Source organism: Triturus cristatus, chromosome 6 (genome assembly GCF_964204655.1).
Source record: "Triturus cristatus chromosome 6, aTriCri1.1, whole genome shotgun sequence".
NCBI lineage: Eukaryota > Metazoa > Chordata > Amphibia > Caudata > Salamandridae > Triturus > Triturus cristatus.
Window position 1 is genome coordinate 1,013,349,031 of NC_140589.1, and position 18,398 is coordinate 1,013,367,428.

At 46.7% G+C, this 18,398-nt stretch overlaps 1 protein-coding gene across 1 annotated transcript in view; it reads left to right on the top strand.

Moving 5' to 3' along the window:
* ANAPC1 (anaphase promoting complex subunit 1) overlaps nucleotides 1–18,398 on the top strand; it is a 771,271-nt gene that overhangs the window by 49,696 nt on the left and 703,177 nt on the right. The window contains exons 3-4 of the mRNA XM_085611802.1: nucleotides 7,173–7,224; nucleotides 8,344–8,444. Coding sequence (XP_085467928.1) covers nucleotides 7,173–7,224; nucleotides 8,344–8,444 — 153 coding nt within the window. The remainder of the gene's footprint in view (nucleotides 1–7,172; nucleotides 7,225–8,343; nucleotides 8,445–18,398) is intronic.

Consider the following 18,398-nt stretch of genomic DNA (forward strand, 5'->3'; position numbering starts at 1 on the left):
GAGCCCTTGATGTTACCAGTAGAATTTTTCCCCCACAGGGGTCACTTTTTTACGGTTCGCAGACGAACGAAGTCTGGAACGAGATCCATTTCTTATCCGGCGTTTCCGGATTCTCCGAAGCTGTGTGTGGTTGCTTGCCTTAAAGCGTATGAGGAAATGTCAGAGGAGTTGCGTCCTCTGGGAGAATAGCAATTGCTCATTCCGAATATATGGGAGTCGAGCATGTCGGAACTCTAGGTATTGACCGCATTGGAGTTGGTATTCTTCCTGTAATTGTTGGATTTGAGTACCATTCCCTTCGTGAGATCCCCCAGTGTAGAAATGCCAATGAGGTCCCAGACCCGCAAACCCGGCAGCGCGAACACCTGTCGTAGGAAGTTCCCGTGCCACAACGGGGTCCCCTGGTCAGTCTCCCCCACAAGCCCAGCCGCCGAACAGTCTGCTGCCATAACCGAGTGGCTACCCGGGCTGCTGGAGGAAGATGTTCCATCCCCTAGTCGCTATAAAGGAAGTCAAGGACTGGCCGGTCACCCATCGCCCACCTCTTCACAGCATAAGCTGGATCATCTTGCTCGCTGTAACACCAATCATTAATGTTGAGAAGGTGAGAGGCTGCATAATACGAATGTATGTCGGCAGCAGCGATTTTCCACCCACAGAAGGTGGACTGACTGCAAGTTTGGAAAGTCACTTGGATCGCCCACCAGATCGGACAGCATTCATTTGTTGAAACCACGGTTTCTGAATATCGTAGGGGTAATATTGGAGCCTGTACAACACCTGCGGCAGAGACACCATCTCAAAGATGGCTGACCGTCCCAGCAATGACGGGGGCAATGGGGCCCACAACCGCACCTCTTCTCGAACTCTGGACAACAGAGGGCCAATATAATGGGACCATGAGACCGCTGAATCAGGGGAAATTTAGACACCCCAAGTAATGAAAACCATCAACTTTATGCGTCAAGTCTGCGGCCCATGCCTTTCTGCCCTGGAAACCCACATACCGGAAAACGGATCGACTGTCAGATTCCTGTAGTGCACCGAGGTCTCGCCAAAAAACCCGCATGATCTGCATGATCAGCGGGCCAGAAAAGGCCGGGTCGGTAAGAAATAACAGGACATCATCCGCATATAGTGCTATCATGTTGGATATCTCATTGGACCAATCGAAACTACGCACCAGGGGGTCTTACCTCTCCCATGCAGCCAGTGGCTCCACTGCAAGCGTGAATAACAGAGGGGACAGCGGTCACCCCTGTTTAGTGCCTTTTGTATATAGGGAAAGGGTCAGAAACAATGCCTGCCACCTGAACGGACACCATCAAATCAGTGTATAATAGACTAATATAAAAGAGGAAAGTGGTCCCAGGTTCAGGGCCTACAGAAGGGTAAACAGGTACTGCCTGCTTATCGAAATCGCCTGCCACGTCATCTGGGCCTCATCTAAGTACAACTGCTGCAGTTGTTGCTGGGATAAAAGCAGCTGATGCTGCAACCCCTTTGACATCGCCCTCTAGTGCCTGCATCTGAGCCTCCAGTTCCACTATCTTTTACATTTTGCGTCGCTGATCTCCTGCGCAAAAACTAATGTCCACCCCCACAGTGTGGTTTTAAGAGCATCCCGTACGACCACACTGGAGGAAGCCGTGTCCACATCGAGAAAGAAATATTCCACGACCACCCGGTGGAGCAGGGACTTCTACAACGGGTTATGCAGGTGCCATGGCGACATATGCCATCAAAATGGGGACTGATGAGGACCAGTAAGCAAAGGGAGGGTCACAGGAGAATGGTCCAACAACCCTCCTGGCAAGATCACAACAACCAAGACCCTGGGAACATATGAGCCAGGGAAGAAAGATGTAATCCAGCCTGCAGAAGGATCCATGAACGGCTGAGAAAAAGGTTAAGCCGGCCGCTGCTGGGTGATACGCCCGCCATGCATCTGTCCACCCCAGAGAGCATGGCAAAAGGTGCAGCTTAGATTGGTCGTGCACCATCTATCCTCCTCTAGTGCCAACACATCATTCCAATCCCCACCCACCACGTATAATCCATCTGGCAACTCACCCCAGAGGCGTAAAACTCTATCTGCAAATGCCTGACCCAAGGGAGGGGGGTGCATAGACTGTACCCAAAGTCAGTAATTCCCTCACCGTCACTACGGTGTACCTTCCACACCCTGGTGGGCCTATAGGGAACCCTACGTTAAATAAGAACTGCTGTACCTCGCGAGCCCCTAAGAAACCCTGAGTGGAATATCTGATCAAACATAAACGTACAAGGCATGGTGCCCTCGATTCCATCATATGAGTCTATTGTAGCAGCAATATGTCTGTCTCAAGCCTTTTAACTTGCCTTAGGATTGCCCCACATTTAACCTTATCGAGGATGCCCCGGACATTCCACGTCATGATACGAACCCCCCCCCCGAATCCGTCTATCAAGGTTGTATGTGTCCATTTAGAATTAGGGAGGAAACCATACGAAGTCAGTGTCTGAGGTTCATGATGTACCTGTGTCTTTGCCAACTTAAAACCCAACAAACCCGGATATCAGCAAGACCACCCCCACCCCAATACTTCAACAAACCAGAAATATATGTCACACCAGGTGTGTCTCCTTGGGAGGCTCAGGAACTCCCTTCCAGGTACGCAATCTTACCTGAACCCCATCACCCCCTACCCTTACAGAGGCATGCAAATCTGAGTCCTCTGCCCGTACAACAAGGACACCAGTTGAAGCCGGAATTCAACAGTAGCAGCCCATCATCCCTGACCCCAAGCTCTACATTGTGGATCTTCTTTTTGATTATGGGATCAGCAATTGGAGTGGTATTGGTGTCAACGTTTCTATGTGGATTTCTTTGCTCGATTCTGTCGGTCACCCTGGGAGGAGTCACACTCCAGAGGCGGAAGCGTATGCGGCCGCAGGCGTATCATCTCGTCTGTCCATGCAAAGACCGCTTCAGGTGTTTCGAAGTACAAGGACTGTGACTTGTAGACAACCCTCATACATGCCGGATATAACAGCATATATGAAACATTCGACTCTCGTAATCTGCGCTTCGCCGCCACGAAGTATTGCCACTGTTGTTGAACGATCCTTGTGTAATCTGGGAAAATCCTGATTGTGTGCGAATCATGCATAAGTTTATCATGACCCACGGCGAATTTGAGAATAGTGTCTCTATCTAAGTAATTCAACAACTTGGAAATCACTGACCGGGCGCTTGCACCTGGAGGGGGCTTCCTCCTTAGCACCCTGTGTGACCTCTCAAGAACGAAATATGTGGACCGGGAACCCTCGGGTTTGATGGACCGCAGCCACCACCATACAAATTCCTCTATTGAAGCGCCCTCGCACCCCTCTGGGAACACCACAAAACGCAGATTGTTGGGGTGTGCGCGGCCCTCTGCATCTTCCACCGGCACCGCCAATTCTTGAGTGACTACTGTAAGTTTGTTAACCTTCTGTTGAAGTGATGTCACAGTGTTTTCGACAGTCGACAACCTGATCTCTGCTCCTGTTATGTGAATGACTGCCTTCCGAAGGTTTTGCCTCAACAGGATAGCCCCAGATCCCACCACCCCACTCTTTGCATCCAACATGTTGCGATATTGCGTGGTTGCTGCCAACAGCAGGCCGTTATCCGGGAACTTTGCAGCACCCCCCTCTGCATCGCTAACCCCGGTGTTCATGTAATGGTCCTTGGTTAACGTGGCGGATGATTTGTCCTTAGTCCTGTTGACGCACTAGGGCTCACACGGCACAGAAGACCCCGCTAGCTGCCCGGAAAGTTCCTCCCAGATGGTCCAGCAAGCCTCTTCTACACAGCACCGCTGGGCACCTGTCTCCCCTCAGCAACACTGATCCAGTGTCTATGCGCTACCGGCTGGACCTCACAGACTTGGCTAATCTGGGGCCAGAAGCTGCACCGGGGCCTAGCTCGCCCGCTTATGCAGCCCCAGGACCAGACACAACGTGGACCCCCTAAAGGGATCTTACACGCCGGGCCGCCAACCAGCTACGCACCTGACCAGCAGCAAGGGAGGGGCACTTGTTCCCCAGCAGCACCCCTGGGCCCGATCTTGGCAGCCCGGGCGGCAGGCAGACCCCAGCACAGGCCCCAACCACTGCAGGCCACGGGGGTCAACAGGAGGCTAGATCAGCAGCCCCTGCGCCAACAGCCGGAATGTGGGCCGCATGCAGTTCAGCTACACACCCTCAATTACCACAATAGCCAGTTGGCAACTCGGCCCCACAGGATTCAGCCCGGTCTCCTCGGGGCCACATCAAGCTTCAGCCGCAGCCCCTCGGCCTCAGCCCCTCACGAGCTGGTGGCCGGCACCACGGAGCCACCAAGGGTTGGGCAGGCCCATGCCCGGCCCAGCTGCAGATAGCCGCTAGGCTTGCCCCTTCGCAGGAGCAGACTCCACTTAGGCCCCCTCCGTGTCCAACCAGCAACTGCTGTGTAGACATGGGTGGCAGAGATTCCACTCCGGGTATCCAGCGACCTCTACGATGCCGCCACCCAGCGACGATGGTGTCTCGCCTGTCCCGGGGTGCCTCAGGGCCGTGGCGGTAAGTTATCGGTGTGGGTTGGCAGGATGGTGACGGATGATGAGGCCTGACTGCTCGGAGCGCACTCAGCTAGCTTCTGCCATGCTGGCTCGCCAGGCCACGCCCCCTTTTATTAGATTTTAAACAAAATACAACTATATAAACAATCCCCTTCCATTACTTGCACCTGCCTTGTGGGTGGCCTCCACCACACCTCACCTCAAAGTACGGGCTCACATATTTCTGTTGGATATCTTCTATGACCAATAGGAAGTTATGAAAGTTAGAGCAACCCATCAAGATGTGTTATTACTGAAGAAAGGGAGGGCAGCCTCTGAATGCCAAATTTAGTATGCGATCCATGCATGGATAAACAGTGGTGTCTAAAAGGTTGGAAATATGAAATTATTGGCTAATCTTAAAAAGCGTGTAGATGTATTTCGATGTTCGGAATGAAGGAGAAGGAAACAATGGCTTGTTGATAGGTAACTACAAGCCTGCAGTAATATGAAGTAAGGTTTTTGTAATACAGTAGTAAGAGGTAGAAATGTCCCCTTGGTGAATAAGACTCAGCTGTCCTCCAGTTTTGGTCACATGGATTTGTGTTGTAATTTTCACTGTAGGTATAGTGAAGAGAGTGTTTTATCTGGCCAGAGATTGAGGATTTGATACTACAGTTATGCGGACAGGTATGTAATGAGCTGGAATGTTTTTTAGTTCCTGTAAGATAGGGGCTACTATAGAATTTGAATCGAGGATTGGGAGTGGGTGGGAACCTGGATAACTGGGACCAAGGACGTTACAAAGAGACAAGATATAGAGTAGGACAAGATTAAATAGCATAGCATAGTGTGAGGCCTATTTAGGAGAAAAGATTAGCCCAAGTTGGAGAGATATGTAAACCTGAAAGTGAATAGGAAAAAAAGGTACAGCAAAGAGTGTGGCTGGGAGTTTAAAATGAACTTAAAAGGAGTAAATACTAAATGAGGGTCCTTGGAAGAAGCAGAATGTGTTACGAATGTGAAATTAGGTGAATTGGGGAATGAGTGAGATAAAGGGAAGAAGCAAATAAGGGGGGAAAATGAGTGAAAACTGAGGGAAGGTTAAATGACATGTAAGCATGGGGGAAAGAGCAAAGATAGAAAAATAACAGCACATAAGCCACAGAGGCCTCTGAAGAGTAAGGGCCTAATACCTGAATCTGGGAATTTAATGACAGTATAAGAAAATGGATAACAAAAACCAGACGGCACAAGAAAACATGCCTGGGAGAGTTTATTATTGGCCATCAGTACTAATTATTGCTAGTCCATAATAGCTGTAACATTAATAGTCATTACTATGCGGCTCGCCAGTCAGCGTTTCACGCATTCGTTTTTTTTTCTCAGTGCTGCTATTCTATTGCATACTCTTAAGCATTAAAATTAAGGTAACTTGCTACACCGGTTCTCCATTGTGTGATTATTTAATTGCAGCTTACCCATTCCCCTTTTCTTTAAATGAGTTCTTCAGGATTCGTGCTTCGAAAGCTATATCGGAATCATATTGGGCCATTTTTCATCTTAATAGTTTGGACGTCAAAGGAGCAAATACAGAAATAAAAACATGGCCACAAATTACTAGGTGAATAGGCTAGACTATGACAGAAAAGTAATGTCTCTACATAAGAGCCATTGTTTTAGGCATCTACCCTATTTATGCGGTGTACAGTTGGTTCATACTCTGGCTCTGCTTGTCTTTGGATGTGAATGAAAATTCCAGTTGAGTAACTACTACTTGTAACAATAATACAGCTTGTTTGAGGCCTAGAGTTTCATTGCAAGGCGTGCAAAGCCAGCCAAATATGTGGTTGAGATGTAGAATTGGCAGCTAGGTCACTGTATATGGTGTAGTTTCCAAAGATAGCACTTGGGCATACTAGTGTTAAATAAAATAATAAAACCCAACCTTACCATAGTTCTGTATGGATGAACACTTTGGCCCTAGATTACCTGGTGACTTTGGGTGGATTGTGTACACAAAATACAGTTGCAAATATATTGTCGAAAAAAACTGCCCACTAAAACCTATCGCAACAGTGAAGCTGGAGGTGGTGGAGGGCAACCATTTAACAACACACCAAGGCACCCACCTTGGTGCAAATGAAAGGTTGTATGTCTTGCTAAAGAAAGATTTTTTTTAAATATCTTAAACAGTAACACAATTTGTGTGAAAGTCAACAGTGTGCAATAAGGACACTGAACTGGATTCTATCTGCATAGTTTCAGCAAAAAACATTTGTGGTGGTTTCACCCTCTCTTTGGAGAATAAGGTTTTGAAAGAATGTGCAAATGAAGAGCTTGCTCAAATAGTGGCTAGCCACCGGTCAGTAGATCTTCCCTTTTAGAAGCCCATGTCTTTGTGTTCTAACTCAAATGTATGACGAAGTTAGTAGGAAAACGTATTCCAGTAGTCGGGAAAACACAATTTTAGTGATTTGGTAGCATTTCCGAAACCTAACTGACCATATAGGTAATCCACATTCAGCATTATGTGTAAAGTGTATTGTATTGTATTGTATTGTATATGAAACTTAGCCTAAACCCGTTTCACTGGTTTGTTTGTAGGCTTTGTGGTGTGATTTTGCCGACCCAGAGAATAAATCCGAGCACACCAATGGTAAGTGACTTTTTTGTTTTCCAGTTTTTTTTTTAACTAGATGATAATTGTTTAGACTCCTGCCTCGAAGAGCAGATGTAAAAGCACTTGTCTCCTTTTTGTGCTGTTCTCTATCATTGATGTAATGTATGCGGTATTTCTATAGCGCATCCCTAGCCAAAAGGCAGCTGAGTGCTGGTCGGGGTCAAAGACAAGAATACAATCAACAAGTTGCAGGTCTGGTCGATGGGTTGTGGCAGTTGTAGCTTTGATTGTTACAATTGAGGATTGTGATTCATATATATGCCTGGTGTTATACTTATGTCTTTAGACCACAGTCCATCAGGATGATATCAGATACCCATATTTTTCAATTTGGTTTTCCACGTGTGACTAAATATAGTCCAGACTCTGCTTAAAGAGTATTATGTACTGTCTACTTTTAATGTATTCTCTGTAAATGTTTTTAGGATAAATACATATTATGGATTTTAATAGATTTGTATTCCTTTCAGGATTTGATTTCTGACCCTATGTTAACACAATCCTCCTGGTTTAATAAACAGGTCGGACACCTTTAAAGGAGTCTGTAATCTGTATTGCCCTTGTTTCCTATATGCATCATGATTGGTAATTTAAGCAGGCCAGCGTTCTCTGTGCCCTTAACCCAAGAATGAAGTGTCCGCTGCATCAAGAGTTCACATTGTCGGTCTGGACATAAACCTATTTAATTACAACGCTCATACATTGTATTTGATCATTGAACCTGAACTGAATACAAGTTCTACTCTTTTTAGAAAGGGTAGAGTGACTAGTTAATACATTTAATGTGTTTGGTATTTTAATTGTGTGTCAGAAGTCGCATAGCAAGGTTAAGCTTTGACTGTTAAATATGAAACATCCTGGGTTTCTTTTAACTGATTTTTAGATTAGTTTACTTTTATTAATATTTTTAGCCAAAATAGTTAGCTAAATAAAAACCTTACAGAGAATTAAGGATGTCTGTGATTTTCGGCCAAGGTGATCCTGTAAATCAGAGTGGCATTTCCAAAATCCATGATTTGCAAGCATTATATAAGGAAAAGTAGACTATTTGATTTTAACAATACATTTTTGTCTGTTTTATTCCCTCAATTTCAGGTACTCTGAAGACAGAAAAATGTGTGTGTATTCTACAGAGTTCATGCATCAATATTCATAGCACAGAGGGGAAGGATTACATTGCACCACTTCCTTTTCAGGTGAGAGGAGAGTGCTTCTAGTGATGATGGCAGCACTCAAGAGTAGTTATTCGGCTAGTAATAGACCTGTGAAATGATTTTATGGACAGGAGAAAAAAAGAATAGTTAAGAGAATGGTAGAAATGCGTTTGATGATGTGGTGAATTAAGAACCAATCAAAGTTGATCACCAAGGATGAGGGAAGTGTTTTTTGTACTTTTGTTGCTATGACTGATATTTAATTTTTGGATGTCCAGTATTATTTTGTTGCTATAATGGAAAATGTAGACTGGGAGCTGTGTGCAGCCCAGCCGCGGATATCGCACCCTTGCTGAATGCTTCGTCTGTGAGTGACAGCACTACGGCCTTTCTCAGAATAAGCTGAGAGCAACTGCCTGGTTGATTCAGTGATGTCAAAGCTGGCAGTGCTCGCTTCTTCTCCTTAGATCATTTTTCCATCTGTAGGTTTTGTAACAGACGTTGTTCTTAGAGATGACCAGAAGATACCCTCACATCTATTATCACCTGCGACATACTTGCATGTGAACCATATAAGCTCAGTGAGAACCTCTAAGTGGCTCACTGTATTAGGAAAGTGCAATCCTCACTATACACAACTCCCTTCTACTTCTGGCACAGCATAGAGTCTTGTCTTAAAGATAATTGCACATTTTTCAAGAATGTTCTTCTGAAAAAGTCACAAGGTTAGTGTGAATTTCAGTCTAGTTCATGCAAAAGAGACATCAGACACCTTTTGCAATGTGTGCATTCCCAAGGCCTTTAACACTTTCAGAAGTCTGCACTCTTTTCCAAGACAGCCAGCCTAATCCTCTGTCATCAGAAATTGTATTTTGCACAGTTCACTCAAAAACAGTATTATGTTCAGCACTCTAGATATTTTTAGAAGCTCTTATACGTAGGAAGCTCATGTGACAAGAAGATTTGGCCTGTAAATCAGACCCTTCCCGGATATAGCGATTTGTGATTTGCCAAACAAATCCTGCAAAATCGGCTCCTATGTAAACATCCTGCGATTTTTACAAAAATGCGCACAAAATTAGAATTTTGATCATTTTTTACATAGTGCAGATTTGATCCGAAGTTAATGGAGAGCTTTACATGAGCACCAGTTACAATACACAAGGACATATTCACTCATATTTCAGAATGTTTGTTGAGCTGACGCCCAAACTCAAACCTGGCTCCCCAGTTCCAAAGCGCTCTGGCCGCAGTGCCACACCCTTTCCTCATGCTAAGTTAGACACCAGCCTTTGACATGGCACCGGCTGCTGAACATGTATTGGTGCAAGGGGCCTTTCTTATCTTGTGCCATGGAGTGACATAAAGAGCTGAGTTCAGCTTCAGCTGAGCGCACCCAACATGATGCTATTCAGAATTATGTTAGTGCCTTCGGCTACCTTTCTTTACCAGGTGCAGAGTTGAACTCAACAATGTGTCAGTTTCAGTAACCTGGTAAATGCAAGAATCATTTTAAATTAGCAACAGCATAATTTTCCCGGAGCAAGACCTTATTGTTTTTGAAAGATTTATTTGCCACATTTTTTATTAAACCTTTCAAACTCTTAGAGAGAGAAGAGGCTAACTTGGAGGCCAGAAACAAAATGTGCCTTTGTTCACATTGGATATCTCCTTCCTATCATTCCTCTTTTCTCAGGTTATTGACTTTGCTACCCTCTCCATGTTCCATCTATACGGTTCTAACCTTCCTTCTCCCTTTTGCTTAATTTCTACTATTCTTCACACTATTTCTTCCTCTAACGTTTCCTCCTGTTAAGTTTTATATGTCGATTACATACTTTTTGCCCTTCTGATAAGCAAGCAAGTAAGCAAGCAACGGAAAAAAGGGTATGAAGTCTGAAAGACAACCTTGCAACTGCCATCTTGCTGCAAATTCCTCGTGGATTCCACAATCCAAAACAAACCCCAGAGACATTCAAGCATTCCATATTCGAACTACCCAACATTCCAAGAGCAGCTGTACTCAAGCGCAGCACATATTTCTCCCAACAAACTAATGAGGAAATAATTTAAGGGATAAAGAGAGGGAACAGACAAGAAAAAGTAACCATTAAGCCAAAGAGAGATGGTAGAATAACCCCTCTCGAACAACACTTAATTGATAAGTATCTCAGGCAGAGCTCTGTTTCTCGCACTACATTTAAATCCAACACTGTTGCCACAAGAATGACTCTCAAAGATATCATCACAGGAGTGACTCTCAGCACTACCTCGTTCCCTTCCAGGGCCAGGACATCATTCTCTTTCCAGCTAGACTCAATAGGCTTGGCTTCACATGCTCTAAAACATTCTCATCAAGTAACACAATATTCATTCCATTGTCACTCCCAGTTAAACCAGCTTCTTCCACCGTATGCCATAGGTGCTTGAAATTTGTCCTTAAAAATACAAATCTATTGGAAAAAAAACACAAATGGGAACTTGAGGCTGAAAGGTGCGCATTTTATTTCCTCAGTCAATAGAAATTAGTGGCTAGGCCTCACAGGCCCAATTTTAATGTTTTAAGTGTGGGCAGATTAGAGGCTTGCTTACTTTTAGTATTTTAGCTGTCGCAAGGATGTACAGGCCTAGTTTCTGTGCTTGGTTGTGAGCAGATTTCAGAAGCTGTTTTTCTTTCTTTAGTTGTGTTAAGGATTCAGATGCCACCCCAAGGCACAGCCGCCCAGAAGTCAGCCAGTCAATATCTTTATTTCGGCCTAAGAGGCCATAAAAGAGCAAGCTAAACACATGAATACAAAATATTTAAAACAAAAAATACAGAGCATATAAAAGAGAGAAAAAAGATCTATGTTTTAATGGCTGAGACTATCAGCGGATTTGGGCAAACTCCTTGTTTACCATAGTGGCCTACGTTTCATTCATTTGTTTTAAACACCTTTACACCAATTGCATTCAGCATCATGACATGGACATCAACAAAGGACTAATTTGTTCATGCTGGATCCTCCGCTATGTTGGAGAGGACTATAGTGTATGAAATATAGAAAAACATTTAGGTTTTGTAGAATAATGCATCAAGCAGGGTTATCGTTTGTCACATTTCCAATTTAAATATAAATCAGACTAATGCTGCTCTTATTCTAAGTGCTAGAGAACCTAATGCATTTTAAGATAATATGTTCAAGTAACGCTACCTTAGGTGGGCACATTTTCTACGTACGCTTATGGTCTCCCTGCAGCCAGGTTACTATTCAATTAAACCCAACATTTGTAGTTTTACTTGTCGCCAGATTGCTATAGACCCACAATCATCTTCTATAATCTCTGTCTTCTACTTTACTAAAAAGTATTGGAATTTAAATTTGCCTAGCTATGGAGAAGGTAAGGTTCAATACTATAAAGGAAACGGAGGCGAGGATTATGCTATCCTTTCTTCGCTTTAATCACAAAATTCATAAACTGCAGCCATCAACCCAAAAAACTAAACTTCCCATGAAACCAGGGAAAAAATATGAACAGCAATTTCATTAGTCCCTTCACAGTGTCCACATTCCAGGCTGTATAATACTCCATGTCACTTCCTACAATCCCTCTTTCTTCTCGCTAGTCACGCTATTCCCTCCTTTTCATGCGTCTTGCTTTGACCCATCGTTACCTGGAAAGACAATATGCCTCTGCCAAGGAAGAAACAGCTGAAGAGACTGAAGGAAAGGACTGACCCTTGCTGTGTGTTCTGGGGCTGGCCTGCAGTCTGCTGCTTTAACCAAGGAGAGGCTAAGGGACTTTACTGTGTGCTGTGTCCCCCTGCTTGAAAGGACTTTGCTGTGTCCTGAAGTAACTTGTCCCTAAGGGCCTGAGGAGAGCTGGCTCCCTGTTATGGAATCTCAGGAACATAAAAGTTTCCAAGTGTGTCTCAGCGACGCTGCGTGCGTGTACTTTTTGCAGCCCGAGACCTGCGTAAGAACTGCCCCGTGGTCGTGTGCACCCGGAATCCAAGTGAGTCTCCGCGACGATGTGTGCGTGTGCCCTGTTGCAGCCTGATTGTTGCATTACGCATTGCATTATTTTGGCATTACGAACTGCCTGATCGTTGCATTACGCATTTCATTATTTTTGCATTACGAACTTCTTGAATGTTGCATTACACATTGCATTATTTTGGCATTACGAACTGCCTGATTGTTGCATTACTCATTGCATTATTTTTGCATTACGACCTTCCTGATTGTGGCATTATGCATTGCATTATTTTTGCATTACGAACTGCCTGATTGTTGCATTACGCATTGCATTATTTTTGCATTACGAACTTCATTATTGTTGCATTACACATTGCATTATTTTTGCATTACGAACTGCCTGATTGTTGCATTACACATTGCATTATTTTTGCATTACAAACTTCCTGAATGTTGCATTACACATTGCATTATTTTGGCATTACGAACTGCCTGATTGTTGCATTACGCATTGCATTATTTTTACATCACGAAGTGCCTGATTCTTGCATTACGAGCTGAATAGCATTGCATTAGGTCTGCATTGGATCATCGAGAAATGCTCTTTAATACTGCAAGATCCTACAAGGACTTGTTGGCCTAATAACCGGCAAGTTGAAATATTACAAATATGCATATGTTGGATTTTTATCGTGAGGTCTCATCGTGTATCTTTTTTTATATAAACAAATAATTGTTTTTATAAACTCCTGTGGAGTCCATTTGTGGTGTCATCACTGGGTTACTGAGAGTGTGGTTGCAAATACTTTACACATTTGCCTTGGAGATGAGCCTGGCTGCTCGTGCCAAGCTACCGAGGGGGTGAGCAGGGGCTATCTGAGAAGGTGTCCTTCCTTTCCTTGACTTAGAAGCAAGGGTCCCTATAGGGGCTAAGGTACCTACCTCAGCCAAATGGAGACCCCCAGTTCTAACAGCCCCGAATGCCTTTCTATTAATGCCCGCCTCCTGCATTACCCACCTGACCCAGCGGGCTATTGTGGGTGAAGAAACCACTTTGAACAGTTTTCTGAGCGCTATCAGGAGTTGTTGTTTGCCCGGTGGACGGACTTCCTCTGTAGCCTCCTCATAGGCCTTAAGGTATTTTACCACACAGAGCTTCTGGGAATCCGCGAAAGCCGGGTAGGAAATCGTGCAGGTGTTTGACTTGGTGTGTCTACTCGCTGTGAATGTTGCCCCATCCAGGGAAAAAACTCTAGCCGTAATATCTAAGGCTCGGACGTCGGGGACCCTCCAGCAAGAAAAGCGGCACAACAACATCGGCAGCTTTGCTGAAATTTCTTTTTGCTAGAAGAACCGGTTGGGTTGCCAGGATAAGAAAAGGTTTAACACCAAATTGACGTCCTAAAGGACCGAGTATCGAGGTTTCGGGGGAAGAGACAAACGGATCCCTCTCAGTAATTTACAGACAAAGGGATGCTCGCCTAGAGATACCCGTTCAACTGGAGCGTGCCCCGCTGAAATGGCGGATCTGACGGTATTAATTGACCTATAGGCCAAACCCTTTTCTGCTCAGCTAGCCAAGTAATTCAGAACGTGAGTCAAATCTGAACCCACCAGATCCACTTCCCTTTGCATACACCAGCATACCCATCGCGTCCATGCAGACCGGTAACGCTTAGATGTGCTGTCGGCCCAGGTTCTGGAAAGTAAGAGCTCACCATGTCTCGAAAGGCCTGGGAGTCTCCATCTTTGCCTGTAATTCTCCAGGCCATGAGCTGTACTGAGCCCTCTTCCACCAGATGGTGGGACTCACACTCCGGATTCGTCGGAATGTGAGGAAACTGTGGGAGTCGGGTTGGTGAAGCCCAAGAAAGTTCCAGAAGAACTGGAAACCAAACTTGCAACCTCCAAAGCAGTGTTACCAGTACCACCATTGCCTTCTGCCTGCAGACCAGGGCTTAAGTCTGCGTGATCATCGAGAACAGGGGAAATGTATACCCATTCTCCTGACTCCAATCCTGGATGGATGCGTCCGTCGCTGCTGCCAGCGGGTCCGGCCTCCAACTGATGAACCGTGGAAGCTGGAGGTCGAGCTGGCACGCAAACAGGTTGATGTAGAAAAGGCCCCGACGATCGGCCAGCAGGCGAAAAAGCCTGTGGATCCTGTTTCCAGACACTGGCTACCCACAGATGGCGGAAATGCCAATCCACTAACTGGGTGTCTCAGCCAGGAAGGTACTCCTCCATCACCGAGACCTGGTTGTCCAACCAGAAATTCCAGAACTCCTTGGCCATGTTCGCCAAGCCTCAAGACCTGATGCCTCCCAGATGATTGATATACCTCACTGCCGAGACATTGTCTATATTCAGGAGCATAGAAGTCTGAACCCATTCCTTGGTCCAGCAGAGGACCGCAAACGACCCTGCCAAAAGCCCAGGCAGTTTATATGCAGGTGGTCTTGAGGGGACCAATTTCCGCCAGTGGAGAAATCCACACACCGAGCGCCCCAGCCTGACCTGCTAGCGACCCGACTCTATCACCAAGTCGGGAACGGAACCAAAGGTAGCGCTTCCGTTCCAGCCTCCACTCCAACGTCTCTCTCACTCCGTCTGTCAGGGGAACCACTTGGGAGTACGTAAGACCCTTTCTTAGATGATGCGTCTTCAGACGCTGCAGGGCCTGGTAGTGTAACAAGCCGGGAAAGATCGCCTGAATCGAGGCCGAGAGTAGACTCACGAGGTGCGCGATCTGTCTCAAGGAGGTTCGCTGTCTGGATGGGGTCTGTCGAATCTCGTGTCGGATCTTTGCGATCTTCCGCGAGGGAGGACTTAGAGAGGAGGAGGTGGAGTCTATGATGAAGCCCAGAAAGACCGCCCTCTGCGTCAGGACCATGAGCTACTTTTGAACGTTGATCACAAAGCCCAAGCCCTTTAGAAGCTCTACGGGTATCTGAAGGTGAACCCCCAGTCTTGAGGGGCTCTGCGCCAGAACATAATTAGCCTGACTCCTGGCACACGAAGAAACTCTACCGCCGGCTTGAGGACCTTGGTGAAACACCACGGGGCGGACGAGAGGCCGAAGGCCAGAGTTAGGAACTCGTAAGCCTGCTCACACCACAGAAATTGGAGATAATGACCGTGGGGAGGGAATATGAGAACCGTCAGGTACGCTTCCTTCAGGTCCAGGCGTACCATCCAATCGAATGGAAGCTGCACGTCCCTGAGGAGATGGATACCCTCCATCTTGCTGTGGCTCGTGAACTCCTTGAGGTTGATAACCGGCGTCCGACCCACATTGACCTTGCCGACCAAAAAGAGATTGCTGACGAAACCCCTGGATGAACCTCTCTGCAGCAAATTGCTCCCTTGCGTAGGGGAGCAGAAGCCTCTTCGTCTATCATCGCCGCATCGGCTATGGAAAAGGAGATTCGCAGAGGGCGGTCGAACTGGTGGGGGGAGCCGTCAAACACTATTTGGAACCCCTGTACTGTCTGGAGAACCCAGGCGTCTCCTGTAAATGACTCCCAAGCGGGGAGAAACGGCGCCAGCTGACCCCTGGCCGCAACTGCGCTGAAGGCAAAAAACTCACTGTTGGAAACTCCGCCATTGCCGCCTTTGTATCCTCCGCCGCCTTTGAAAAGTTGTCCTCTTGTTGGGTAGAAGTTGTTAAATCATGGGTTTGCCTGGTGCTGCCCGTGTCCGGAGCCTTTCCCCCAGGGCTGGGGGTTTTGAGATGCGAACCGGCTGGTCAAGCGGCCCCTGCCTCGTCCGGCCCCTTGGAAAACCCGAGGGTGGAAGACTCTTTTAATATTCGTCTGGGCTTTGTGCAGCAAAGTAAAAGTCACAACAAACTTGCCCAACTCTTTGACGAAAGGCTCGCCAAACAAATCCCCTTGCACTACTGCCCTCACCTCCGAGGAGACCAGGTCCCCTAACTTCGGGTCAACCTTAATTAACAGGGACCGTCGGCGCACCGTCGACAGGGCGTAATTTGCGTTCCCCATAAAACAGATGGCTCGCTGTGCCCACGCCAAAAGAACATCCGGGGGCAATGGGGGAACCGGACAGCCGGGCCTCTTCGGCCATGTCCAAAATCTTAGTCATGAGACCAATGGCATCCAGGAGCTTGTCCTGGCAAGCCCGCCAGGACCGATCTATCCCCTTTTTGGGATCCTTAACAAACTTCACCAAGAACGTGGCCATTTTGACATCGATATCTGGCGTAACCACGCCACCTTCCCCTCCAATGTGGGGCGATGGAACTCAGCCCTGAGTCCACTGTGGGCCTCGTTCTCCAAAGGCTTCCTGATGCGCTCCACCACATACTTCGCTGCCTTATCTGCGGGAGACAGTGGATGGACGATGTCGTCCGAAACCAGCATGTCTGACATGCCCTCCTTAGGAGGTTCCGGATGACCTGGCAGCTGCCACGATCTCGAGGAACCCGCTTCCTTGTCTGACTCCTCAGCGGAGTCCGCCTCCTGGGGTTGGGGTGAATCTGGCTGAGGGGTAACAGAGTCAGGAGCTCCTGCAGGGACTCTACCTGTGAGGTTTTAGCCAGGAAGGCTTTCTTAAGGCGCGCAAAGACATCCTTATCAACCCCTTTCTCACACTTCTTCTTTAGGGGGGGGGGGGGGGGGGGGAAGGTCCATCCCTGGTGTCTTGGTCCGGGCCCTTTTCCTGGGGAGGGCTGGGGAAGCACCTGCGCCGACTGTGCCATCTTGGCGCACTCCTGCGCAATCCTATCGGCCAACCTCTGTTCCATGAGCATCATCAGCTCATTGACAGCCTGGTAAATGGAGGTTGTTATGCCTAGCAATGCTTGTTAGGTATGGTGAATGTTCTATATGAAGTCACTATGTTCTGATGTCACAGGGTTCTGGGTGGGACAGTTGGGGAATCCTGATGGCACTGGATGTGTGAAGCGGTGGCTCGTTGAACCTACAATAAAACTTGTTTTTTTACAACAAGTGCTTGGACAATCCTATTATTTTAATAGGCTACAACATATTTTTGGCGACGAGCGGGCGAGCCATCGCAAGGAACATCATATGGTGGATTGGATTTGTCTGGATTTAATCTGGTGTTCCTACATCCGACAGGTCACGACGCGCCGCGTGGTAGCAAAGTTGTGGTACCTTTGGACTTACGTACCAGTGTTGTGCCAGCGCTCTTGTAAAGTCATTTCAGCGAAACAGTTCCAGGAGTTGTGATTTTTAACTCTTAGCGGGACAGCTGAGCGGAAAAAAAAAGGACAACTAACATCGTGGCAACTCCTGTGCCTGTTTCAAGCGGTAGGAATACCTGGTTGTGGAGACGTCGCTGTCGGACAGTCTGAGAGCCGTTGTGAAGAGGCGACGCTGTTCGGTCAATCAAAGAGCCGTTAGTGTGCCAGTGGTTGTTTCCCCGAGGAGCTCTGAAGAGGAGTGATGACGTACTAGAATGGTACGCGACGTGTTGGTGGAAGCTTCGTTGACAGCAGCCTATCAGAGGTAATGTTGACGTACTAGCATTGTACGCAACGGATTGGTGGAAGCATTGTGGGCAGCAGCCTATCACGAGCGAAGACGCTTCCGCTGCGACGCTTCAGACGCGTCAGTTTCTCGTCAAAGAAATCAAAGCTTCCGTGAGGTGCCGAGTTTGTTTTTCTTCGTCCACGTAAAGACCGAATCAGCGGTCTAGGGGCATCGGCTGGTGACTGAGTCGTTTTCAAAAAGACGTGAAAAGTGAATCACTCGTCTGGGAGGCTGTGGACATTTTCGAGGACTTTGAAGGTCAAGTGATTTTACTCCCGTTTTGGTCATTCTTCGTGAGCGTTTCATCCATCCAGTGTGTTTTTTTTTAGTGGTAATCTTTGGACTCCATTTGTGTTATCTACAGGTCTCCTGGCCATTAACTGTTGGGCTGAATTTGGAACAGTGTACTTTGTGACATTTTGTTGGTGTTTCTCTTAGAGTACGATGCAATCTGTAAATCCACCTCCCCCGTTCCTGGAAAGTCCGGGTGCGCCACCAATACAGTGGAGGCAATGGTTTGA